We start from the raw sequence: 25788 nt of genomic DNA, 5'->3' as shown, positions 1-25788 counted from the left end.
CTGGGTTGCTCCCACCTCCTCACCAGGAACAGGCTGCCTACTGCTCAGAGCCCCCATTCCTCATCCTGGGATGGCGAAGGCAAAGAAAGCCCAGGCGGAGGGGAGGAGATGGCTGCGGGGGTTGGAAGGCGATGGCCCCGGCACAATGTCCCCTCCGCGCTTCCCCCGGCTACTTACACATGGAGTGAGAGCGCCCGTCCTCGGTACAGGCTGAAGGCGCTGCCGTACGGGTCGCTGGCCACTGAAAGGCTATCCTCTGACCCCCAGCTTGTGCCCACCAGATTAGCCCGTGACGCCCGCACCAGCGGCTCCACGCCCAGGTGCCGGACCTCGGCGCCGCATGGGGCCGGCGCGTTTGCTTGCCTTGGGGTTCCCTGCGGCTGCTGCCAGGCAGCAGGGCGGAGGTAGGGTCCCCGTGCGGGGAGGCTGGCATCCGTCTCCTTCTCCACCACAGTCTGCTGGCTGCCCGACCAGCTGGAGCGCTCCTCTGCCTGTGACAGGGCCAGCACAGAGGTCGGCGTAGTGTTCATGGAGGCATCCACGAGGGTGTCAGACCCACCTGGAAGGAGAGGGGTGAGCCGACACCAGGTGCCTGCAGGGATGAACCCAGCACCCTGCTCTGAGAGGGCTGAGCTGCCATGGGGTGTCCCAGGGTGTCCCAAGCAGCCCCCTCCTGCACCAAGCCTTCTCCCCTTTGGACGGGTGGGTCACAGCTCCCCCTCCATGGAGAGCCCCACAGCTGGGTCAGCAGAGCCCTTGCAGGGGGCCATGCTCCGCAGCCGGCGCCAGGGCTCGGTGCCCACCGGATGCCCCCTGCTCACCCGTGGGGGTGCTGAAGGCCGTCTCATCCTGGAGCTCGCTGCGCTGTGTCACCTGGGGATCACTGGGCTCATCCTCGCCTGTCTCCGAGTCTGGAGGAGGAATGAGAGAGCAGGGGGTGAGGGGACATGAGGACAGAAGGCCAGGCTGGTGCTGCCCCTTGCAGATCCACCAGCTCCAGGGGCAGGAGACCCAGGCAGCTCCAGGAGGAGGCAGCACCAGGGCAGGGGCATGGCTGTGACCTGCAGGGACAAGCTGCCAGCAGGGAACAGCAGGACCAGGGGTGGGAAAGTCCACCAGGGCAAGGACAAGCAGGGGAGGGCAGGCAAAGCAGGCAGGAGTAGTGTTAGATGATGGAAGGAACGGAGACGGTGCCAATGGTGGGAATGTGGCTGGTGGAGGTGATGTGGGGGCAGGGAAGCAGGGCAGGGGGACAGTGGCGGCGAGGGGGCAGGGTGGCAGGCTCGGGGACAGGGCCCGCTCTGGGGACAGGGCTGGCATTGGGCAGGGGTCTTCCTACCGTAGCTTTGTTTCCTGCAGGAGCGGAAAACTTCGCTTCCATAGGGGCAGCAAGAGAGAGAGAGACATCAACACACGGTTATCGGCCCAGCCTGCGGAGACGCGGGGGGCAGTGGGGAGGGACCTTGTCCCCAGCATCTCCCCACGCTGCCATGTGGCAGGGACCTGCCAGGGCAGCACCTGGGTGGGTCTTGCTGGCTCGGCGACCACGGCACCTTGTGACAGGCTTTGGGGCCAGGGATGAGGCTAGGACCAGACATTTGCCCATCTGAGACCCCACGAGGAGCACCCCCTGCCCTGCCCAGCCCCATGGCAGGGGCCAGGCGCCCACAGGGTGTGGAAACAGGTCTGGCAGACCCAGACTTCCTCACCACATCTCCACTCTGCACCCATGTTCACTGCATGCCACCCCAGCGCTGCACACAAACCCTCTTCACACACGCACCATCCCACCTGTGCCCTGCACGGCACCATCCCCTCCCCATGCCACAGCCACCTCCTGCCCAGCAGGACAGCCACCTTCTGTCCCTAGACCTACTGGAGCTGCCCCATGGGCTGGCCTTGCCACTGCAGCACCTGCATGTCCCTGCGCTCTGCAGGGCACCACAGCTTGGGGCTTGACCCCTAGACTGCGCCCCAGCTGGGTGCTCCTGGAGGTGCTGGGGCACACGGACATGTGCGTCCATGTGCAAGCACCCTCCCTCTGGCAGGTACATGTACACCCCCTACCCCAAGTTAGCAAGTGCTGCATGATACAGCCACACCCCACAGCATGGCCCCAGCTGACAAAGCAGGGATGCTCAGGGCAGGGCATCCATGAGAGCATCCCCACGTGGTAGTCTGAGGCCAGGTGAAATCAGCACCACCCTAATGTCCCATCTCAGGAAAGCCAACACCGTGCAGCCAGGGAGGGTCAGACTTTCCTCCCTGGCCACTGCCTGAGCCCTCACAAGCTGCTGAAACAGACCCCTGAAGTGATGTGTCCCCTGCCCCACCATCGCTCCCCTTCACTGCACTGCCATGGCATAGTGAGGAGCTGTGCTGCTCCCGCCCAACCCAAGCCGCCCCTCCACAGCCTGGCACACTGCCAGCTGCCCTGTGCACTGCCACCACATCAGGCTTCCCAGCCCAGCTGCAACAGCCTGGCAGCCCCTGAGGAACCAGAGCTGCAGGGCCAGGCGCAGTCCAGCCTTGTGGGGGACACCGGGAGCCACCAGCTGACCAGGACCCCGTTTTGTGGCTGGCAAGATGCAGCCCAGCCCTGCCCAGCCTCTGCTTGATGCCCCCCCACACAGTGCAGCGGTGGGGCTGAACCCCATACCCCAGCACACTCAGGGTGGCAGGGGGAGTCAGGTCCTGGTAACTCAACGCACCATGCGTGAAGCGCCCAAAGCGACGCGAGTGGCCAGTCTTCTGCAAAGGAAAAGAGAAGAGAGCGTTACCCATGGCATGGCGCCACGCGCCTGCTCACGCACGGACGCACACTGCTGGCACGGCACACCCGCACGCACACACCCCATCATCACAGCACATGCGGCACCGCTCACACCCACAATCGCTCACACACACACACACTGGCACAGCAGACATGGTACCGCTCACACCCTCCCACTGGCAGGGCACTCCTGGCACCGCTCACACGCACACTCACACACACATCCATCCCCCGGCTGCACACCCACAGGGTACCCACAGGCACACACCCCCGCGCACGCAGAAATGGATGGGTGTAGGTGGACACGTGTAGCACATGCCCAGCCATGCACACACACCTCTGTGTGCACACACCACTCCCCTTGGTGATGGCACTGTGCATCCCAGCCCCACACCACTGCCCGTGCTGTGGGGTGACACTGTGCACCCCACCCCTGCGCTGCAGCCCACGCCCAGGGAGCAACAGCCCTGGGCAGCCCTGCTGCCCTGGCATCCCTGTCTGCAGCCAGCGCTGCCTGCAGCAAGGTCTTTGCCTGGGTGGGTGCCCAAATGCTCCGTAGACCCTTTGAAGCCACCGCCCGCGCCAGCATGGGGACTGGGCCAGCAAAGTGCCTTCCAGACGCTGGCCCAGACACCATCATGGGCACCGGCCCAGCACGGGGACAGCATCCCCCATCCCTGCTGGAGGCCGTGCCAGTTGCAAAAGACACTGCCCGGCACAAGCGGCATGGGACTGGCCCACCTGTGCGGGGCTGGAGGCATGGGGGCTGCACTCACTCGCGCCGTCTGGGCAGGCAGGCAGGATGCAGCACGGGGCAGAGGCGCACGGAGCTCCCTGCCAGCTTGGCTGCCCTCTGCGCTGCAACCCAGGGCTGAGCCCTCGCTTGCCAAGGGAGGGACCAGCTGGGGGCAACCCAGCTGCCAGGCCTGGCGTGCACCGATGCCATCTCCCAGGAAAGCAGAGGGATGGGGTGATCTCCAAGGCAGGCAAGAGCAGAGATGCGATGTGCAGGCAGGCAGGGTTGGGCTGCCAGGGCTGAGAATCCTTCCCAGCCAGTCTGGGCAACAGGGTCTCCCCAGGACACTGACACCCCATGCCCTGTCTCCCCAGCGTGGAGCCCAGGGCTGGACACTCAGCTTTCTTGAAGCCCTCTGTTCTGCCATCCCCTCCTGCCTGCCCCCTGCATCCAAGCAGGGTCATGGACAGCCAGCCCCCTGGGACAGCCAGCCAAGCATGGCCAGTAGTCAGTTGCCCTTGGAAGGGCAGCAGGCTCATTTTCTGTGCCTCAAAGCTGCTGCAACTGCAGCGGCAGCCCCTGCCGCTGGGCAGCACCTGGGGACTCCCAGCAGCCCCCTGCCTGCATATGGTGCTGACCAGAGGGCAGTAACTGCACGAGACACATTTGTATTCAGTCTGAGCCAGGCTTCACCTCCCCTCCTCGCTGACTGTGCTGGTTCTGGCTGGCAGCCCGACTTCCAGGCCAGGGAAATAGATGAGTGATTAACTGCACCATCGGCGGATAATTCCCCCATTAAAAAATGAAAATGCAATTGAGTGCCATTATCGGGTGCTCTTGTGGCTTCCCCAGGGACCGGCGCCATCAGCTCCCCATCAAATATGGTGATTACACCCAGTAGGCCTGGGCTGGGCACCATCACCCAGAGCTACAGGGTGGCCGAGCCCACTCCCCTCTACCCCGCAACAGGTCACTGTGGGATCGGGGCACCCCGCAGCCTGGACCCCCCTTGGGCACAGCACCCAGGAAAAGGGGTGGAGGAGCCCCAGGAGCCCACTCTGTGCCCACCCAGCCCAGGCTGGGGAAAAGGGCTATCTGGGATCCCCACAGGGCAGCTGGGTGACACCTGGTGCTGCCTCCTTCCCATACCTGGTGCAGATCCACCTGCTCGGGCTGGGGTCTTGCCCTAGCTCTGGGATGGGGCATACTTGACCATGGCTATGGGGCCAAGGGGAGTCAGGGGAAGAAGGGTCTCCTGGGACCATGGAGCACAGCCCTGGCAGCCTGCCACCACCTGACATGTGGAGCCCAGCACCACACAGCACTGGTGCCACTGGTCTGAGACAGGCAGACAGGGAGCGGGGATGGAGTGAGGTGGGGAGGTAGCAGGTGGCTTGCCTGGTGCAAAGGGACAGCCACTGTGGGTGTCCTGACCCTCCCATGCTCGACCAGCGCAGCAGGACCCTGCCCCACCATATGGGCGCGCGGGGCTTGCAGCCCCCAAGGGCAGATGGGGCAGCCAGGCAGTGCAACCCACCCTGCCCTGAAGGGACCCCCACCATGCGTGGCTCCTGGCATCCTTGGAGACCTGTGTCTCCCGGGGCGCCCCACACCCCTGGGAAGGGGCTGCGGGTGACAGCCCCTCCCTGGTCCCTGCTGGGCCACCAGGCTGGGTGACAGCAGGGAGGCTATGTGCCATGCTGGGTGGAGTGGTGGGGTGGGCTTGCACGCCGCAGGGGTGGGGGCTTCCTGGAAGGATGGCCCCCATCCTCCACCCGTCGCCGAGGCCAAGTGACGTCCTTGTCCCCTGCTCGGCGGCGGAGCGTGCGGCGGGGCCCGCGGAGCAGCCTCGCCTGTGCCAGGCATGCTCCTGACGCGGAGGGGATGACGCATGCAAAGCCTCGTCTCCAGCTCCGTGACCACCGGCAGCGGAGCTGGGGGGAGCCATGAAGCAGCCTCCATTTGCTGCCCCGGCTCCGGAGGGCAGAGAGGGGAGAGGGTGGCACGGGGAAAAGCCCCCGGCGGGGGTCTCAGGCCGGCTGCCGGCACAGGCAGTGCTGAACACCTGCCCTCTGCTCCTCCGGCGCGGTCTGGCGAGGACTGGCAGGCAGCTGGCGGCTCTGCAAGCGGGGCTGGAGCCGGCGGTGGGCGAAGCCCCGGGAAGCCCCGAGCGGCGGCGGCAGAGCCGGAGGGGCAAACCCCCCCCTCCCCAACCCACCCATGCGCTCCCGTTCCCGGCGCTGCCCCCTCCGCCCGGCGCCCGCCGGCGCGGCAGCCCGGAGCCTTTACCTGGAAACGCTTCTTCACCCAGATCTTCTTCATGCTTCTGCAGAGCCCCGCTGGCCCGGTCACAGCGGCTCAGGCCCGGCGGGACGCCAGCCTGCTCCCGGCGGGGTCCCCGCTGTCAGCACGCCGCGGGGAAAAGCGATGCTCCGAGCATCCTCCACCGCCGGCAGCTGGGGACGGTGGAGGGAGAGGAAGGGGCTCGCCAGGTTGGGCTCTCGGGAGGGCTGGAGCTGTGATCGTGAAGCATCACTGGAGTGCTCCTCCCTCCATCCTTCCCCCGCCTGCCTCCGCCTCCGCCTCCCCGCCAGCCCTGGCACACAGTGACAGCAGCGGGGGACAGGCAGGGCACAGGTGGCAGGGGGCGCGGGCAGCCGCGGGGCCGGGGGTGGTGGTGGTGGAGCGGCTGGGGTGGGAACACGTCCTCCCCCCGCTGGCTTTAGCTCCACGGCACCCGGGGGTCCGCGCCCCCGGCTCAGCAATACAGCTGTACCACTGTCCCCTACCACGGGTCCCTCCTGCCCCACCGCCGGGGGCAGGGGCTGTTCTTCTCTCCGGTGCTCAGTACCACAGGGCACATCCCACCACCGCAGCTCCCACCCGCACCCCGACGGGGACATGAATAACACACCGCACCGCTCCAGCGCTGCACACAGCTGCCCTCCACACGCTGCCCCCGAAGGGCCCCCAAACGGGGCAGCTCCACTGCCACAGCTGCCACAACCCTGCACACAGCAGCACAGCCGCAGCGTGCCATGGCACTGCCCAGCCGAGATCCAGGCTCACCAGCACTGCCAGCCTCCCACCAGTCCCCTGCGTCCTCCAGCCAGCGGCAATGCATGAGGGTCCCGTTAGCAAGACAGGGTGTGGGTCCCAGCACTGCTGACCTGCCTGCACATGAACGAGAGCTAATACAGGCACAGTCCTTCACAGCCGCCCCCTGCCACAGCACGAGCCCCCCTGCACACCACATAGCCTCTCCTCGCAAACCACACAGCCTTCAGCCCCAGGCACCCAGTGCACCCTGCCCCCCATGTGCCTCAGGACCCACACAGGATGACAGGGCTGGACTGCTGAGCCCTGGGCTACCATCACTGCTTTGTGTCTGGCAGGGATGCAAGCTTGACCCAGAGAGGTAGGCCGTTGTCCTTCTCCACACTGCATGACAGACATGAAACCTCCCCTTGTGCTGAGGTGATGATGCATGGCACAGCTCAGGGCATGGCTGGGTGCCTGGGATGGGGTCGGAATGGGGCTCCTGGGGTGTGGGCAGAAGCTGTCAGTGGGGGCCCCCGGTGGGGCTGGTCAGGGCCATTAAGACCTGTTAGAGCTCCTGGGGTGCAGACGTGGCCTTGGCATGCCTTCCCCTGCTGAGGGTCCCCAACCCTGATGACCTGTCCCCGTTCTCTGGGAGATGCCACAAATAAGACAGAGGGGCCGTCCCAGCCCACAGCCTCACCGGGGTTGTTCCTGTCTGCTGTGCCCCTGACAGCTCTCAGTGCCCTGTGTCACCAGCTCACCAAGCCATTGAGCCCTGTAACATGCATCGTTCCCCTTCCCAGGCTCCTGGAGAGGCTGCCAAGTTCCCAGCCCCACCAGCTGTCCAGCTATCCCCTCCCACTACAGAGCATCCGTGGGGATGCTGCTGGAGGCCTCCCCCACCCAGCGCTTGTCCCCATGATGCTCACCTGTCCCCTGGGGAGCCGGCCACCCCATGCAGGGCTACACACAGGCACCACACTCCCCACAACGCTTGGCAGCTCCAGCAGCTTTTCTCTGCTTCTCCTCCCATCCTGACTCCCAACGTGAGGCTTTTCATGGCTCCATAATAACTTGCAAATTACCCAGTACAAAAGGAGCTGTTTATACAACATTTCTGACAGTCCCACAATTCAAGTGATGTTGCGGGGTTTCCGTGGAGACCCCACACGTCAGGCAAGTCCCACGTATGCCAGAGCTGGCACTAAGGGAATCTCTTGTCAGAGCCAGAGGACTCTGCTGGGCCCCCCAGCCCTGGGTGGTGACAAAGGTGGGTGCCCCTGAGCCAGAGCTGGGTAAAGGGGCAGGCTGTGGAGCTCATCGGCCAGGTTCCCTGCACCTAGAGTCTCCCTGCCAGGTGCTCTCACCCAGGCTGTGCATGCCTGCGGTCCTGCCACAGACCTGCACAGCCTGTGCCTTTTTTTCCACACTCAAGTGGGATAAAAGCCTCGTCAGGGGTGCCAGGGAGGAGCACCAAGGCTGGGGCTTGGTACACAGCGGTTCTGGGGCAAAGGTGCTGCCATCACAGCACCTTCAGGGACAGCCCCAGGGCTGGCCACAGGGAGGAACCATATATGCCCAGCCAAATTGCAGTCGTTCGGGTATCCTTTGACTGCCACATCTGCTGCCCCATTGGCTATGGCTTCTGCCTGGCCAGGCACACAGCTCTTCCCTGCGACTGTGGGTCTACTGCTCGGCCATCCCTCAGCAAAAGCCCCAGGGGTGGCTCAGGGCTGCCCCAGAGATGCTGCACTGCTGGGAGCAGCTGGGTCACCTCCAAGGGACTGTCTGCTTTGGGGCCCAAGTGTCCTCTGCAGAGGCAGCAGCACCTGCAAATCCCCCCACAATGCCAAAGCCAGAGTCCTTGCAGAAGGTGTCCAGTGGGAGGTGATAGCAGCCTGTGCCCAGGGCAGCCCCTCTGCCTTCCCCAGCCTGGGGGCAGCCCTGGCACTGCCCTGCTCTTCTGCAGGACAAGGACACAGGGCAGGGGATGGGGAACAGCATGGATGTGGCAAGGACAAGGGGCAGAGCCAGAGCAGGTGGCCTCCTTGCCACCAGCTCCAGCTTTGCTTGCTGGATGCACACTGGCCCTGAGCAAAACAGATAGCAAACACCTGCTCAAAATGCAGCATTAATTATGCTGCTCAGAGAGCTGCAGCTCCCCACGCCTTGCTGGGCCTCCCCGGCAGCTCTGCATGGATGCTGCCCCTGCATCGCAGCACTGGCTGGGCACCAGCCACCCAGTCCCAGCCATCAGCCCCCTTGTCTCGGTGCTTGAATAATTGATGGCAGCGGGTGCATGCAGCCGTCTCAGGTAGGAGGAGGTCTGGGCATGAATCTTTCATGTGTTTGTGCCTCCTGGAGCTGCTGGGGATCGTCTGCAGGAGATGGGGCTGTGCTGGGAGCCTGGAGAGGTGGGAGCTCTCCCCAACCCGGTCCCCAGGGGTAAATAAACACAGCAGAATGCCCCACATCACAGGGCAGGGCAGCACTGCTGCAGCTTTCCCGTCCTGGGGAAGAAGCGATGCTCTGCTGGGACCCCTTTCCCATAGGGTTAGGGACATCCCAGGTGCCCTCCCTTTGCCGCCACTAGAAGGATGCCCAAGCACATGGTGCCCACTGCAGGTAGAGGATGCGGGGATGAAGGACAGCAATGTGACCTTGGCTTTGGATGCCTAGGCACAAAGCAGGATGGCAGGAGGCACTTTGTCCCTGACCTGCCAGCCCTGCTGCTGGCATCCCCCCTGCCTGGGGCTGAGGGGCTGCATGCAGAAGCTGGGGGAGGAAGCAGGCAAGAGTGCAGGCAGCAGGGTGGAAGCAGCTAGCCCCCTCTCAGTGCCACTGTGCCAGGGCAAAAGCTGGCAACCTGGTGTTGGGAGGCTGGAGCGGCACAGGGAGCACCAAGCAGACCCAGGAGAAGGAAGAGGCTGCCACCCCACCACACAGCCCCAAGCGGCAGTGCTATATTTACCCAACTGCAAGCCCAGGTCTCGGCCTCTTGCCTGTAACACAAGCCCTACAGCCCGCCAGAATCGAGGGGACGGCACATTCCTCAGCAAAAATAACACCCCGGCAGCGGGCGAGAGGGCAGGGGTGGAGGTGACTGACTGGACAGCTGCACCTGCTGCTCCGCTCACTGGGAAGCAGTCATCCTGGTCTGCAGCACCCCAGGGACGGGGACCCAGCATGTGTGGCCACTGTGCCAGCCCCCAGGTGGCTGCAGACAGAGCTCAGAGCCCAGGGAACAAGCCCAGCCCCAGAACATGTGCCTGTGCTTGGGGGCTTCGGGCACCTCGAGGGCCAGGTCCAGCAGGGGCACCAGCTGAGACCAGCACCTGGGGTGACACAGGCCAAGAAGCCCTACAGAAGCAGCCCCTCTGCTGGCACAGCCGGGAATGGTGCCCACCCCATGGCAGGGCATGGCAGCCTGGGCTGGAGCCTTGCTGCATCCCGGGCTCCTCCAAGATGCTGCTGTGCCCCGGGGCTGCGAAGACAGCCAGGGACAGCAAGGGGAAGCTGAAGCAGCCCCAGAGGGTCCCAAAGGAGGGAGGAGATAGCAAAAGGAGGCCTTAAGCCCCATGTGGTCCCTGAGCAGGACTGGCAGGGGCTCCAGAGGGAAGGGGCAGTTGGGATTAAATGTAGGCATGGCCCTGTAAGGTAACAGACCAAAATTAGGCACCAAGATAAATGGTCAGAGGTACTGAGCCCTCCAGGGACAGTTAGTGCAGCCATCCCCACTGGGGTGCCACTGCTATCGCCATGCAGCACTAGCCACAAAAGCATGGCCACACTGCCCCACCGTACCTCAGGGCTGGACAGGAAGGGGCCGTGCAGGGCTGCCATGCCCAGGCAGCTCCTGCCCCCTTCCCTGCCCCCAAATCCAGACGGGTGCAGGCTGTTCCCTGGGCAGAGGAAAGACTCCAAGACGGTTTGATTGCTGACTGCAGGTGGAGGCGAGTGAAGCAAGACCCTGTACTGGGAGCCCAAGATGGACACATCCAACCTTGAAACAAGAGGCAGCCCTGGTGGGGAGGATCAGGCAGAGTTGGCATGGCAAGGGAGGGCTGGGCTCGGCTCTAAAAGGAGATTAGCTTGGGTTCTTAAGAGGTGATTTAATCCGGTTTACAGGGGAAAAAAATCAGGAGATGCAGCTGAGAGGTGATACGGGCTTTAGCAAGCCTGGAGGCAGTGGAGACACAGTGCGGACCAGGGCTGACTAGAAGGGTCTGCAGGGTCCCTGGATGGAACTGGGAAGCCCCTGGACCAGCCTGGTGCTGGCGTGATAAGGGCCAACACACCCTACCTGTGCCCATAGAGCCAAGGCACGAGGGAAAACCTGCAGCAGGAGAGGGGCAGAGTGATGGGACACAGCGGGGATAGTGTGACGTGGTAGGGATGGTGTGCACCTGGGAACCCCTGTGCCCAGCTGCCTGGCCAGCCCCACACATGCGCTCCCTACACCAGGCACTGACGCACTCAGGGGACCTGGGAGAAGAGCAGGAGAAAATCATTAGTGGGGTGGAGCGACAGATTCAGGGCAAGGGATTAGAGGAGCTAAATCGGGCTTGTGTGAGCAAGGGGGAATGCTGAGCTGGTGCAGGAGGAGCTGCTGGTGCTGAGCGTGGAGCTGGGCAGCACAGAGCCCCCCCAGCCCACCAGCAGTGACCTGAGCCACCTTGGGCAAAGCCAGCATTGGTCCCACAGAGCACTGCAGCCTGGCCTGTTCACCAGGAACAGAAGGTGGAGGACTGGGCTCTGTGCCCCCTGGAGACCCTGACCTAGTGGAGGCAAACAGAGCAAGGGCACCCCAACACCTCCAGACTTGGGGGGCCAGGACCCTGAACCCAAAGAAATGCCTCATCCTGCCTGGGGACCTTGCATACACACCCCTTGCCCCATAACTGGCCAATGGCCCAGCTCAGGGCCCCCCAGGGCACAAGGATGGTGTGCCCCTGCCCAGCACAGCCACCAGTGGAACTTCCAGAGTCCCCTGAGAGCTGAGTCTTGTCAGGGCATGTGGGGAGCCCCTGAGCAGCCAGAACCTCCATGCCGGAGACAGGTGAGCCTCGGCACACATCCTGGCAGGGTGTCAGGGCGGGCGGGTGCAGAGCAGTGGCACAGCTCCTCCATTTCACGCAATGACCCACCCCACCGCTTGGCTGCTGGCATGGAGAAAATGGCCTTGGGGTAACAACACGCTAACTACCAGCACCCTACAGCAGGGCCAGGCAACGCAGCTGGACCCCCCACCACATCCCATCACCTCCACACCAGCACCGCTCTCCAGCATCCAACAGGACATGGTGCTCCCTGGGCACTGCCACAGCATACCACACCACGGAGACCCTTCTGCTCCAGGGCAAGCACAAAGCCGCACTGGGGGCTGCCATAATCTTCACCCAGCCTGGAGCTTTCATGGCTCCAGAGGCATCTCTGCCCTGGGGCTGTCTTTTTGGGCAGCTGTTTGCTCAATGGCAGTGCATCCACGGGCTGCTCACCTCACTGGGAGGAGCACCTGGGGCAGGGCAATATTCACCCTGCACCTTAGGCAATCCTGGCTGCTCTGTCCTTCCCTCAGCTGCTCCAGAAAGGCGGTGGTGAGGGCCGGTGGCTGGGAATTGGGAACAGGGATGAGTGCGTCAGCACAACGGGAACAGGCACCTTGGGAAATCAGGTGGTGCCGCACCACTGGGCAGAGGCAGGGGGGCCCAGGCCAACAGTGCCATGGAGAGATGCAGCTACACAGCTGAATGGGAGAACAGGGTGACACACACACACCTCCTGGGACAGGCTGCTCCTGCCCCTGGGGCAGTGCATGTCTCCCACTCTTTCTGCATACACAGCACAATGCATCTAAGTACAGAGTGCCACGGTCCCCAAAGATGCGATGCACAGTGACCCTGCACGGACCCACCACAAGGCAGACTTCTGCATTTCTCTACTCCCTGCCCCCACACCAGGCCCATAAGCAGCATGTACAACTTCTTCCATCCTCTGAACACCATGCTTCTGCAGCCTTCCAGCTCACACACAGCAACTCCTCCTTTTCCTGCATTGCTCCCCTTCAGCACAACCAAGGCTCCTTCTGCCCCCACCACTGCTCCCTAGTCACCACTCAAGATGCAGCATCTCCAGCACACCTCTGGTGCTGCAAAGCCCCAGGTGCAGCTACTTCCTCAGACCCTCCAGGCTCAGCACCCTCACTCCCTGCCCTCACTGTCCCCACACAGGCACCACAGCTCATGTCTCAGTGCAATGCCACTGGCCAGCGCCACATGCTCCCAAACACCCAGGTCTGCAATACCCTGGGGAGGTAGCATCCATCCTGGGGCAGAGGTGGCTGAGCCCCAAACCTGCCTGGCCCCCTGTGCAGGATGAGGCCCACCCATGCAAGGGCCTGCAGCAGCCCCCATGCACTCCCTGTGCGCCCAAGGAGCCAGGGATGAGGAGCTGGGCAGTGGGTGTTGCTAGGGGGCTCTGGGTACCAGGAAAAGCTGCATCCACTCCTGTCAATTAAAATCAGGCCCCACCCACTGCAGGACATAGGCTCCACCCACTTTAACCCCCTGCAGTGTTAAGCTCCTGCCCCTTCGCCCCAGTCCAGTGCAACCCCAGTGCCTGGTACGGCTGTGATGGTGATGCTATGGGCGGCTCTGTCATGCACAGGAGTGGCACATGCAGGGGCATTGGGGGGTACCGAGGTACAGTGTGGGTGGCTGCAGAAGGTGGCACCATCAGTGCCACACACCTGAGCCACATCTCTCTCCTGCTCTCTCTCTCTCTCCTCCTGCCCCAAGCAGGCTTGGCATCACATGCTCCTGACACCTCCGTGCCTGGCCCTGGCACCCTGCCCGGCCTGGCAGTGGACACTGCAGCCACATGCTAGCTCCAGGCCAGAGAGCTGCCCCAGTGCTGCCGGCACTGGCACTGGGCACCCCAGCCTGCAGCGCAGTGGGCACAATGAAGACCAGCCCTGGACGCCCCCAGGCATGCACTGTGGCCAGAGCCTGCAAAGCGCTGCTGCCACCCTTGACAAACCTGTGCTCAGGGCCGCACCAGCGGCTACACCACTCTTACCTTCCATGTCAATGATGGCCAGCACGGCACTGGTCATGGCCTCTCCCCGCTCGTTCTCAGCGATGCAAGTGTACACACCAGCATCCTCCTTCTTGCTGTCCCGGATCCAGAGGGTGCCGTACTCCTCCCCACGTGGGGCCAGCAGCTCATTGTTTCGGTACCAGCGGAGGCTGGGCCGGGGGTTGCCCACCGCCACCACCCGCAGCCGGATGTCGCAGCCGGTGCCGATAGCTGCATTCTTCAGCTTCCGCACAAAACACGGTGCTGCCAGGCGAGCCGGGCCCTCCTCGGGCACCCCAGGGTCCGCCGTGACCTTGGCGCGCTTCGGCGGGATGCCGGGGCTTGGTGGGGCCACCCGAGGCTCCCCACTGGCCCTACCCGTGCCACCACGTCCCTGCGCTCGGTGCATGGTCTGCAGCTCCCCTGCCCACGCCCGTGACCCCCACCACCCCAAGCTGGCACCACCGTGCCCCTCTTCTCCCCCTGCCTGCAGCCCGGGGGTGCTGGGTGCCTGCCAGGGGTCCCGGGGCAGGTGTGGCCCCCCGGCCCAGGTGCCGTCTGGTTCACTGCTTCCCCCCCACCGGCTGCAGCCCCGAAGGTCGCAGCGCCGTGGGCAAGCAAGGGCCTATTTTTAGGCTGGGGCTCGGGTTGTCACTCGCTGAGCCACCACTCACCGAGTGCCCGGTGCAGTGCGGCACCCACACCCCATGCTCTGCTGCAACCCCGAGCCTGCCCAGCACCTCGGCACCTGCTTCTCCACCGGCCTGGGTGTGAGTCCTGCGGATGCTGGCCACTCGCTGAGCTGTCCCGGTGCTGGGGCCGTGGCGTCCCCCCCCTCACCCGTCCCGTCCCGCGCAGCCCCCGGTGAGCTGCGCTCCCTCTGCTCCCTCTCTCCAAGTGGCAGCTGCCTCTGATATGTCACATTCCTTGGCTGGGCTCCCCCTCTCGCACCCGCCGCCCCGGCCCTGCAGCCCAGCTCCTCTTGCAAAGATAGAAAAGGGGCCAGAGCCTTTCCATATTAGCAGTGAGGCTTGGGGGGGGGTGGGAAGGACCCAGCCTTCCTCCCCGCTTTGCCTTCTCCAGCAGTGTCACCAGACTGGGACAGAGAGACCCTGGTGGCATGTGAAGGGAAAGGACACCTTCATGCTTCCTGCAATGAGAGACCCCAGGCAGGAGCCAGCCCCACGTGTCCCCTTTGCCGCATCCCCAGCAGGCAGCAGAGGGGGGATTGCTGCATCGCTGCTCACCCCACATCCACCCTACCAGGAGGCTGCAAACACAGTGAAACCCCATTTCTCTCACTGAGTCCCTGCCTCGCTGCCCTGGACAGCGTGGGTCCCAGCCAGCTCCCCATTCAGGCCCTGCTTGGAGCAGGAGCACCCCGCTTTTGGATTTGGGGTGTCTCACGATTGCTCCCACTTGCTGCGCTCCAGGCAGCGAGCAAGCAGGGACTGCCTTTGCCGTGTGCTGCCTCGCTTCCCCCGGGCAAGGCAGGGCTCCTCCAGCTCCCAGTGTGATGGCACACATCTGGGCACCTGGCCCCAGCCGCCCTCGCTGGGGGCTGTAAATCCAAGTGAGCAGGATGTGAGTGACATGGCACACTGCTTTCCAGCTGCAGACCAGCCCCACTGGCTTTGGCACACTACCAGGCCAAGGCGCCGGCATCGGTGAAGCATCACCGGCAAGGAGAAGGTGCCAGGATCCCCCCAGGTTGAGCGGCTGGAGCACACCAGAGCTGCTGCCCTGCTAGACCTGCAGCCCAGCTGCAGAGCAACTGAGCAAGCACGGGGGTCTCTGGGCTGGAGAAGCCCGCGAGAGGCTTGGGGGGCTCTCCGCTGCCGGCACTGCCCTGCGGGCAAAGGGCTGCTGTGTCCCCTGCCTGTCCCCTCAGCCCCAGGGGCGCAGCCCTGCCACCGCCAGCCTGGGCCCGGCAGGGAGGGAGGTGTCGCCTCTCCCCGGGGCAGACCTGACAACCGTCCTCGATGTCACAGGGCCACCTGCTGGAGACAGTCCTTGAAATCCAACACCCCCCTGGCCCAGGCCGGCCCCGCAGCCAAAACTGGGGTTCACCACGCTGGCCTCTCCATCAGGGACCCCCCGGACCCCTCCCCGCTGCTGGCAGCAGCACCTGCCTTGTCCCTAAAACGCCACCTGCTGCCAAGCCCTCTGCTCTCCCAGGGCTCTGCTGCACCAAGTGGGGTGCAGACCCTCTGACACCTCCCAGGGCAGAGCAGCCCTGAATCTCTCCCCCCCGTGGGATGCTTGACCCCGGGCTCCCCTGCTGCATTCCCCCATCGCTGGGCTGAAGGAGCTGAAGCCAAGGACCCCACACCCTGGCCATGGGGAGGGGGGCATGTGTGTTGGCGGGGAGAGGGCACAGGGTGTAGGATAAGGCTGGAGTTTCAGCCTGAGGTGGGGGCAGGCTTGGAGTGGTGGGGCTGATGTCCATGGGATACTGGGGTGGAGAAAGATTTGAGATAAGGGGGGCTCTGCTTGCAGGTCGGTGGCAATGGGGGCGTGCTTGGAGAGGTCCCGGGCAAGTGTGGGTCTGGGGCAGGGCTGGCCTGGGTGAGGGCAGAAACAAGGTGGCTGTGGGGCTGAGAGCCACCAGACCAAGGTGTGAGGCCCAGGGTGTATGGGGGAGACACAAGGGACAGTCACATCAGAGCCCCTCCAAAGCTGCTCAGGGCTTGGCTGGCACTGTCCCCAGTCCTAGCAGGGCTCCCTGACACAGCGCAACTGGAAAATCCACCACCACAGGCAGCAAAATGCTCTGGGGCACCTTCAGTGTGAGGGTCACACATGTTTTGGGGGGACCAGCAGCCTAGGGAAGAAACAGCTCAGGAGGATGCTGACCCTGCATCCACCCCAGCCCAGCCTTGGGGGCCCATGCGATGCCCCCCCACGTGCCACCTCTCCGCCACCCCATCCCATCCCTGCCCCAGAGATGCACTGGGAGAAAGGAGTGATGCTCCGCTGTTTATTTCAGCCGCCTGAAGAGTCACGTAGATGCAGTGGGGTGGGGGTGCAGTGGGGCGAGGGATGGGGGTGCCTGCCCTGGCCCCCGGGCCTCTCTCTGGCTCCTCTCCTTCTCTCCCCGCTCTCTCCCACTCTCTCACTCCTCCTCTCTCCTGTGTCCACCTACGGGTACCCTCTCGGCTCATGAGCTTGGCCCCACACAGCCTCCTGCTGCTGGGCAAAGGGAGAGCTGGGTGCTGCCCTCCTCTGCCCCACGGGGCTGCCTCTTGGGCCAGGGGGAGCACAGGGCCCCAGACCCCTGGGCCGGTGGGGACACAGGTTGGGAGCACCCTGGCTCCGACCTGGGCAGAGAACAGGGGGCTCAGCCCAGAACCCGCTTGTCCCCAGCACCACCACCACCACCATGCACCCAGAAAAGTGCCAGCTCCAGGGAGGCCAGTGGTGCCGGCATGGGGGGGACGGGACCCCGCTCCTGTGGGATGAACCCAGAGCCCTTGCCCAGTGCATGGAGGAGGCTGCAGGGGGATCCAGAACCCGCTGCTGGGACCGTCCGGCTCTCTGGGGAGCTGGCCCAGGCCACCACCTGCTCCCCCCAGCCCCTCCTGTCTGTCCCCTCCCTCCCTCCTGCCGCCCCCGCCCCCCTGGCCCGGGCCTGATCCTGATGCTGGCACTGCGGCTGCGAAGCTGCGAAAGCAGAGCAAGCCTTCTGAAGCCAAAGGAGAAAGCCCGGGGGGTGCAGGGGGCCTGGAGGCACCTGCATAGGGGTAGCCCTCAGGCAGTGCTGGGGAGCGCCGGGGGGCGAGGTGGGGAGCAGGAGGGGGGCTTGGCGGCGGGACGGAGGCAGGGACAGAAGGTGCCAGTGGGCTGCTGGAGCAGCCTCCTCTACAGCACTTCATGCTGCTGCTGGGTTGCCTCGCTCACCACCTGCCGGGAGAGAGGCACCGTGAGACGCCATGCCGTGCCAGCACTGGAGTCCCTGAGCACGGGGACAGGTGCTGTGCCCGGCCCCCCCACCCCCCCACCCCCCTCCCACCTTGGTGCCACCCTGTGCTCACCTCTCCATCACGGGTTTCGATGGTTTTGATCATCACGGTCTTTTTGGTGTGCACCTCGGAGCCACGCTGCTCTGGGCTGGTCTCTGCGGGCAGGAGGACATAGGAGATAGGACCACAGGGATGTGGCATGGGGCACAGCAGTGGGGCTGGGGCCACTGGTGGGCTTCAGGAGCCCTGGCTTAACTCCCCCTCAGCTCATGGCAACACCCAACTGAGTGCTCCCACAGCAGGGGCTCAGCGTGGCACCCATGGGTGCCCTGCTAGCCTAGCTGCAGCCCCCCAGGAGGGAGATTTGCCCCCACACTGGGGACCCCTGGGGACTCATCGCAAGTCCCCCTCTTCATGGGGCAATACTGACCTCGGAAATTGAGTGCAGAGGCAAAGGTCTGGTGCATGGGGATGCTGATCCTGCGGGAACAAGGAGGGGAGAGCTCAGTGCCAGCCAGACCCAGCCCTTGGGCAGCTGCTCACTGAAGTGGGAGCCCCAAAAAACAGCTGACCCTGCTAGTCCCCCCACCTTGTCCTGCCCCACTGCTGCTCACCGGTTCTCCTCGCCCTCCAGCAGCTTGCGGTATGTGGCGATCTCCACATCCAGGGCCATCTTGACGTTGAGCAGGTCCTGGTACTCACGCAGGTGCCGAGCCATCTCGTCCTTCAGGTGCCGGATCTCCTCCTCCAGCCGGGCAATGGTGTCCTGGTACCCTCCAGCCTCCCCTGCAAAGCGCTCCTCCATCTCCCGCATCTGGCGCATCAGCGAGTCGTTCTGGGGGCACAGGGGGGGTCAGTAATGGGGGAGACCCAGAGGGACCAGGAGTCACCTGTGGTGGGAGCTGGAAATGCTGCAGGGGTCCTAGGGGAGACCCGTGGTCAGGCCTGGACTGGGTCCAGCTGATATGGGACCGTGGTGGGTAGCTGTCACCCTTTGTCTGCCCAGCGCTGCACAGTAGGGTCTGGCAGGGGCAAGCTGGGCAACCCCAGAACCCTCTGCCCAGGTGCCCAGGCTTGCCAGCAAAGCCATCCTACCCCAGCAGGAGGGCATGGAGAGGTGCAGAAGCACCAGAGGGCTGCCCAGGGGTGGCACTGCCACACTGGTGGCTGCTGGCTGGCTCCTGTGACCATGACTGTGCCAAAATGGGACTGTTGTGCCCTGTTTGTTTGCAGCCACCTTCCCAGCCTGCAACCAGACACCCTGAACCCTGTGCCCGCCTGCCTGGAGCCTCCAAGGCTGGGGAACCTTTTGCAATCTGCGCCTTGACCCTGGGGCTCTGCCAAAACATCTCACAGAGGCACAGGCTTCCACTGGGAGAGGCGCAGCCCAAATCTTGGGTACAAGTCACCCCATGGCAGCAACTCAGATTGCTGGGAAGAGCCCCCCACCCCAGAGATGTCCCAGAGCATCCCTGGAGCAGCAGGTCCCTGCAGGGAAGCTGGTCATCTCCCCACCACTGCCCGCAGCTCACCGTGCCCTTGAGGGCATCAATCTCACAGGTGTAGGACTGGATCTGGTGCCGGTACTCCAGCATCTCCTGTTTTGCCTGTCGCAGCGCGTCATTGTTCTTGTTGGCTGCCTGTGTCAGATCAGAGACCTGTGGAGAGACCAGGGTCAGTGGGCATGGCCACTGGGATGGCTGGGACCTGCTGTGCCAGGGCCAGCCCAGAGCCCGCTGCCTCCCACACCTTGGACTTGTACCACTCCTCAGCCTCCGCGATGTTCTTGGCAGCGATGCTCTCATACTGAGCACGGATGTCCCGCAGTGCGGCCGTCAGGTCGGGCTTGGAGATGTCCATCTCCACTTGGATGTGCTGCTCCTGCAACTGAGCCTGCAGCTCCCGGATTTCCTGGGGGGACAAGGTGACACCTCAGGGCACCCACTCTGTCCCTCATCCCCATGGGTGCCTCCAGGAAAGGGGGACACCCCTGACCTACCTCCTCATGCACCTTCTTGAGGAAGGCAATCTCCTCCTGCAGGGACTCGATGCGTCTTTCCAGGTCAATGCGTGCCAGCGTGGCTGCGTCCACGTCCTGGGGGGACACAGAGTGAGAGGTAGCAGAGGGTGGTGCAGGTGAGCACCAGGGAAGGAAGGTGTAAAGCTGTGCCCAGGCCCATGCCCTGGTGCTGGGGCCAGGCTGCCAGGGGGGAGATGGGGGTGGGAGGGCAGTGGAGGCCCTGTGCCACCCTGGAGGGACAGGTACTCACAGCTCTGAAAGCAGCCAGGTTGTTCTCAGCCTCCTCCTTCAGCTGGATCTCCTCTTGCAGCCTGCAAAGAGGGGAGGTTAGGGAGGTCCAGAGGAAGCCCTATCCCCCAGCGGCGATGTCCCCCTGAGCTGTCCCTGAGCCCAGCATGGTCCGGTGAGAAGACAGCGGATTGTCCTGCAGTCCCAGCAGGCGGCGGGAGGGCTGGCAAGAGGCCAGGGGCTCTTCCTCCCATTCCCTATTATAGTCAACGCTGGAGAGAGCACAAAGGCATGAGGTCAGCTCGGTGCCACGTGAGCTGCCCCGGCCCTTATAGGGGAGAGTGGCCGGCAGCCGGGGGCAACAGGGTGCAGGATCCAGCTTGGGGGGTCTGAGGGATGGCCACCGGCTGAGCCATCGTGGGGAGAGCAGGAGGACAGACAGCTCTTAGTGGTGCTGTGGGATGGGGTGTGGAGTGGGGACCACTGGGGTGTGAGCCCAAGGTCAGGGCTGGGGAGCCAGGCTGTGCCACAGGAGGGGGCAGTGCGGGTCGGGAGGAAGGCAGCAGGGAGGAGGCAGAGGTGCCCAGGCAGTGCTGGCACACGGGGTGGCAGGAACCCAACACCCGTTTGTTCTGGGCCCTGCTGCTCCCCTGACATTGAGGGGTCCTCCTTGCCGCCACCCCCAGCTTCCCAGCATCAGGGGCTCTGCCCCGCCAGGATCCCAAGTGCTGGCTGTCTGGGGCAGAGGCTGGGGTTGCAGGGGGAGGCAGCAGGTGGTGTCACCCCCAGGAGATGGGGACTCTGTGTTCCTGGGGCACAGGGGCCAGGAGAGAAGGTGCAGACCAGCATCAAAACAAGCAGCTTCCCCTGAGCATCTGTCCCTGATGCCGGGTGCCCCCATGCTGGTCAGTCCCTGGGGGGTCACTCAGCCTGGCCGCCCTTGTGGCTATTACCCCCTGGCCCCAGACCCCTCCCCAGCACCAGCAAGGCCCACAGCATCCTTGGGGAGTCCCTGTTGCTCCTGGGGCACCATGGACACCCACGGCAGGCCTGTGGAAGTGTGGCCGCTTCCTCCTCCCCCTCCTTCACATGGGGAGCTGGTGGCCCCCAGGGCCATCCTCCCCCCTGCTTCGCCCTACCTGGCTGGCTCTGTCCATCTGTCTGTCCCACAGGGCTCAGCTCACCCATGGGCTTGGCAGACCTCCCTGGTGTGAGCAGGGATGGGGACCCTGGGGAGGGGGAACTCTGATCCCCCAGCTCTCAAGATCCCATGGCATCACAGCCTGGCCTCAGCCCCACTGCAAGACGGTATGGAGGACACCCCTGCTGCCAGAGCCAGCCTGCCCGTTGGGTGCTGCCTGGGCACCTGGCGAGGGCTGGCAGCACCATCCGGACTGCCCTGCTGAGATGCCCAGGCTGTGGGCACTTCCCTCGCACTGCCGCATGCTGCTGGGTCAGCTCCCCACCGCCTGCCCCATGCCCTGTGTCGGGGAGCACCCAGCACTGGTGCAGCAGGTCGCAGGTGCCCTTCTCCCTCCCAAAACTCACAGCCACCAGGTCAGGACCTGGCAACCTGCAAAGTGCCCTGCACATGGGTGCAGCCAGCAAGAAGCACGGCTGGGGTGCTCTCTCACCCTAGGGGATGGGACGAGGGGGACAGAGTAGTAAGGCCATAATCGGCTCCGAGTGTGGGGTACAAGGATGGCAGTGAGCACCTGAGGGGCTGCCAGAGGGAGCTCTGCAACCACCTACCCTAGAAATGGAGATGCATGGATAAATGCCCACAGGGACATGCCAGGGCCCCCTACTTACTTCTGCCTGAGCTTCTGCAGGTCATCAAGCAGGTTGTCACGCTCAACTTCAACACGGGCCCGCTGGCTGGTGAGCAGGTCCACCTGGTGCCGGAGTTCCCGCAGCTCCTCCTCGTACATCTCAGCCACGCGGGTGGGCTCCTTGCCCCGCAGGCGGTTCACCTCAGCCATCATCATGGCATTCTGCTGCTCCAAGAAGCGCACCTTCTCGATGTAGTTGGCGAAGCGGTCATTGAGCTCCTGCAGCTCCACCTTCTCGTTGGTGCGGGTCTGGAGGAACTCCTGGTTCATGGCATCGGCCAGGCTGAAGTCCAGCAGCTCACCGGCACCTTGGTAGGTGCTTTGGTAGGAGCGGAGGGGTGTCACGCGGGTGGTGCGGAAGCTGGACAGGCTGGGGACAGCGGAGGTGCGGGACACCTGGTAGACGCGGGAGGTGACAGAGCTGCCGCTGCTGCCCTTGCCCCCAAAGGAGGCACGGGAGAAGACCGGGGAGGCACCGCCGAAGGTGCGGCGGTAGGAAGAGACCCGCTGGCTGGAGGAGTAGGACTGGCTCATGGTGACGGCGTGGGGCGGCGAGGCCGGAGCAGGGAGCAGGCAGCGGGGCTGGCGAGCGGCCGGCAGCTCGGCGAGGCTCGAGGCTCGGGAGGGGACCCGCGCCGCCGCTATTTGTATCCTGCTGACATCACCCGCTCCTCCTGCTGCCGGGCAGCTGGGGGATGCTGCTGCAGGGGGGACAGCCGCCAGCCCCCGCCCACTGCCCCTCACCTGCCCACCCCAGGCAGATGACGACGATGCCCGTCGACTCCCGGGCACTCCCAGACTCTACCAGTGTATCAGCCACCCCTCGACCCCCACTGCACTGCCCCAGCCCTGGGGGTGCTAGGGGAGGAAGTGGTGCAGGCTGGTGGTGAGCTCCCCACCGCCACCCCCACCACCCCCCGTCGGGGTGCAGTGCCACCTGGGGTTGCCCAGACAAACAGACGACGGCCTGGGCTGGCATGAGGGGGGAAAGAAAGGGACTCAGCCCTTCACACTGTTACTTTGAGCCCCTTGAGCCAGACCCTATGCCCAGTAGTCACAGTCCCCAAACTGGCCTTGAACACCCCAAAATGCTCCTGATGATGCCCTGACCCACCCCATAGCAAGCACACCAGGCTCAGTTCTCCATATGGTGCCAGACTCCAGCCCCCACCCCCAGACGGGGGGGGGGCAAGGGAGAGCCCTGGGGAGTGAGGGATGTGGTAGGACCCTGCCCTGAGTGCCCTTGTGCTGACCCACCACCCAAACCCCTCTTTCTGATACGGGGAGCTGGGTGCCAGCCTGGGGCTGGGTGCTTTCGGGGTGCTGCTGAGTGACCCCTAACAGGTGCTGGGGCCCAGCAACCGGTGAGGGTGACATCACACCCCCCTACCCCCCCACCCCGGGTCCTCCACATTCCCGAAGCAGCAGGCACCCAACCAAAATAGCCTCCCGAGCTCATATGCATGGGACATAGGTATTTATAGCCGGGGGAGGCAACCTGTTAACCCTTCTTGCGCCAGGTGTGTGGAGGGTATGGCTGGATAGGGATTCTGCCTGGAGCAGCCCCAGTCCCTCTCTGGTCCCCATCACCCCAAGAACAGGACAAGGTCCCCAGATCATCCTGGGGTGCTGCAAGCTCTGCCCAGTCTCCTCAGCCTCTGCCTTGGCCTGTCAGTATTTTGGGGATCAGAAATCCCAGCCCAATTCCCCAAATCTTCCCAGAATGAGGAATACCCTAGTTTACCCCAGGACCCACACCAAAGCTTCCCACCTCCTGCACGGGCAGTGGGCTATGGCAGGGACCCCTGAGGCCATGCACAAACCCATGCCAGCCAAAGAAGACATCCTGAGGGAGGGGGGCTGTGCTGGGAGAACCCCTCGGGGGTTGCCCCTCGCATGGGCAGCACCACCTCCTCCCCAGGCCCACTGGCACACCTGGTGACCGCCAGCCCTACAAGCTGGGCTGTTTTGGCTGACATCAGCCTGGCACAGCCCCAGCACCTCTGTCCCTGGAAGCTATGGCAGAGGGGACCGCCACGTGCCACTGGGCACAGGATGACTCAGCAGCCGGAGCAACGCTGAGTCCTGCATGGACCCGCACCTCCTGGCCCTCTGGCTGCAAAGTAGATGCCAGGGCTCACCCACGGCAGCATCAGCATGACAAAGGCTTGGGCTTGGTCACAGCAGCATCCTCAACTGCCCCGGCTCTGGGTGGCACTCCTGGCTGCTGCCTGCCTGCTCCCTCCCACCTGGGGGGCCAGCAAAGGTCTGGGCCCCACAGCCATGCAGCTCAATGCCTTGCACCCCTTCTGTCCCCCCAAACCCCCCATCCCTGGAGCGCCTCCCGCCTGCCTAGTGGCAGCGTAATGTGGCAGCTTCGCAGAGGGTGCACGCTGCCTGGTGGAGCCTGCCTTTAAAAGGGAAGGTATTTCCAGATGGGGTTGTTTCATCCCAGCAAAGGGGGGAGGATGGAAGGAAGGAGGGTTTGAGGCCGAGGGGGGAGAAGATGGAAAAAAAGACTGCATCCTTGCTCCTCCTGGCCCTGCTCCCAGCATGCCCTGTCATCCTTAAGCCCCACACATGTGCCCTGCCTGCCCTGTGAGGGCCAGCAGGGTGGCGTGCCAGGCCTTGGCTGGGGTGCAGAGGGGCAGGTGGGTGCCCACACTAGCACAGGGTACCCCAGGGCTGTGTGCCAGCATAGTGGCAGCTCTACTGTTCAGCTGTCCCTTCCCGTGACCCCATCCCTCTGCCCTGCTGACTAGGGGGGTGGGAAGGATGACCCCCCCAGGGGTGGTGTGTCCAGTGGTGCTTGACAACCCTGGCCTGGTGCTTCAGGTAGGATGATGCAGACCCCACTCTGGAGAGCCCTTGTCCCTATCCTCACCCCACAGAGCAGGGAGGTGCAGAGTTGGGGTGCCCCATGGAGGGGAAATGCACTCTTGGGCACTGCTGCTAGGAGGGAAGCAGCAAAGAGCGGTTAACCAGGAGCATCCTCCTGACCCTACTCTAGGACAAACTGAAGTGGCTCTTCCACAGCTGCCGTGACAGCCTTCTGGGATGGCTCTGTGCAGGCAGGGGCCCCACGGCTTGCAGAGTGTGGACAAATGCCTTGGAATTTCCGCAGCCTCTTAGGAAAGCCCCATCTGCGTGTGGAGTTTGGCAGCACAGGAAGCAGGGGACAAGGAGCAGGAACCAGGAACCCTGCCTGAGTCCCATCCCAGGGACGCAGCCCCAAGTGCTCCATGCCAACTAAAACCCCAGGGGCTGCAAAAAGTGCGGAGGCTGTAGATAGCAGCGGTGCAGGAGTGCCTCCTGTCCAGCCCAGCCCCCTTCAGCCTCCCCAAGGCTCCATCCCAGGCTGGGCTGACCCAGACCAATGGAGCTTGGGAAGTGGCCCCTGAGCCCCCACACTGGCCCAACCCCAGCTCCCACCAAGCCCTGGGATAAGGCTGCTGCCGGGAAGGCGTCGGGAGAGCTGGAACGTCAAACAACTCCCTCCGGTCATGACATCCCTGTGAGGGAAGCCAGCTGCATCCTGCATCTGCCCCTCCTCCCCGGACCTCCCTCCCCACTGCTCCCCCAGGATTTAAGCCACACGGGGAACTGGGCACAGCCTACCCGTGCTATGCACCTCTCAGGGCTTGGAGCTGGGCAGCCTCTCCTCAGCCCTGTACCCTGCTGCCAGGGCCCCCATGCCCCCCCCATGCCTGGCCCTGGCTCAGGGGTGAGCGGAAAGATGGGAATGAGGCAGCAAGGGCATCCATCCTCCTCCCTCCTGGCCCCCAGCCGTCTCCTTCCATCCCGCTCCTTTTACAGCCATGAGCCTCCCAGGCGCCGTTACCCTAAGAGGGAAGGACTGTGTGGCCCATTCTCTGGTGCTGACGGACCCAGGGCACGTGCTATTGTCTAAATAGGAGATTGTTCTCCTTCTCTGCCTGAACTGCAGCCCAGCCTGGCCCACTGGGGTCCTGAGAGCTGGTGGGTGCCCTACAAGCTGCAGCCTCCCACCCACTGCTCACCCCAGCTGCCCCCATGCCTTTGCCCACACCAGGACTTGGGGCCGGCAATGTGGGCACACAGCGTGTCTGGCTGCCCCTGATCCTTACTCCTGTGTCCCA

The 25788-nt window shown here is 64.2% G+C and overlaps 2 protein-coding genes across 3 annotated transcripts in view; both read right to left on the bottom strand.

The window, feature by feature from the left end:
* SPEG (striated muscle enriched protein kinase) overlaps positions 1–6071 on the bottom strand; it is a 31193-nt gene extending 25122 nt beyond the window's left edge. Inside the window, exons 1-5 of one of the 2 annotated variants that reach the window (XM_037398390.1) lie at positions 5799–6071; positions 2712–2751; positions 1340–1369; positions 822–911; positions 178–559 (exon numbers count right to left, since the gene is read on the bottom strand). In XM_037398390.1, the coding sequence (XP_037254287.1) occupies positions 178–559; positions 822–911; positions 1340–1369; positions 2712–2751; positions 5799–5831 (575 nt within the window). In that variant the 5' untranslated portion in view covers positions 5832–6071. The remainder of the gene's footprint in view (positions 1–177; positions 560–821; positions 912–1339; positions 1370–2711; positions 2752–5798) is intronic. The other variant, XM_037398391.1, reaches the window with a different exon arrangement.
* Positions 6072–16594: 10523 nt separating this feature from the next.
* On the bottom strand, positions 16595–22306 carry DES (desmin). Its single transcript, XM_037398525.1, has 9 exons — positions 21651–22306; positions 19861–19921; positions 19590–19685; positions 19340–19501; positions 19123–19248; positions 18205–18425; positions 18021–18070; positions 17663–17745; positions 16595–17531 (listed from the first exon to the last, which is right to left on the bottom strand). The coding sequence occupies exons 1-9, from the start codon at positions 22202–22204 to the stop codon at positions 17490–17492; spliced, it is 1395 nt and encodes a 464-aa protein (XP_037254422.1). The 5' UTR covers positions 22205–22306; the 3' UTR covers positions 16595–17489.
* Between the last annotated feature and the right edge of the window lie 3482 nt (positions 22307–25788).

The sequence above is a fragment of the Falco rusticolus genome, chromosome 8 (assembly GCF_015220075.1).
Source record: "Falco rusticolus isolate bFalRus1 chromosome 8, bFalRus1.pri, whole genome shotgun sequence".
Taxonomy (NCBI): Eukaryota; Metazoa; Chordata; class Aves; order Falconiformes; family Falconidae; genus Falco; species Falco rusticolus.
The sequence above is the reverse complement of the archived record's forward strand: the minus strand, read 5'-3'. Positions and strand labels throughout refer to the sequence as shown.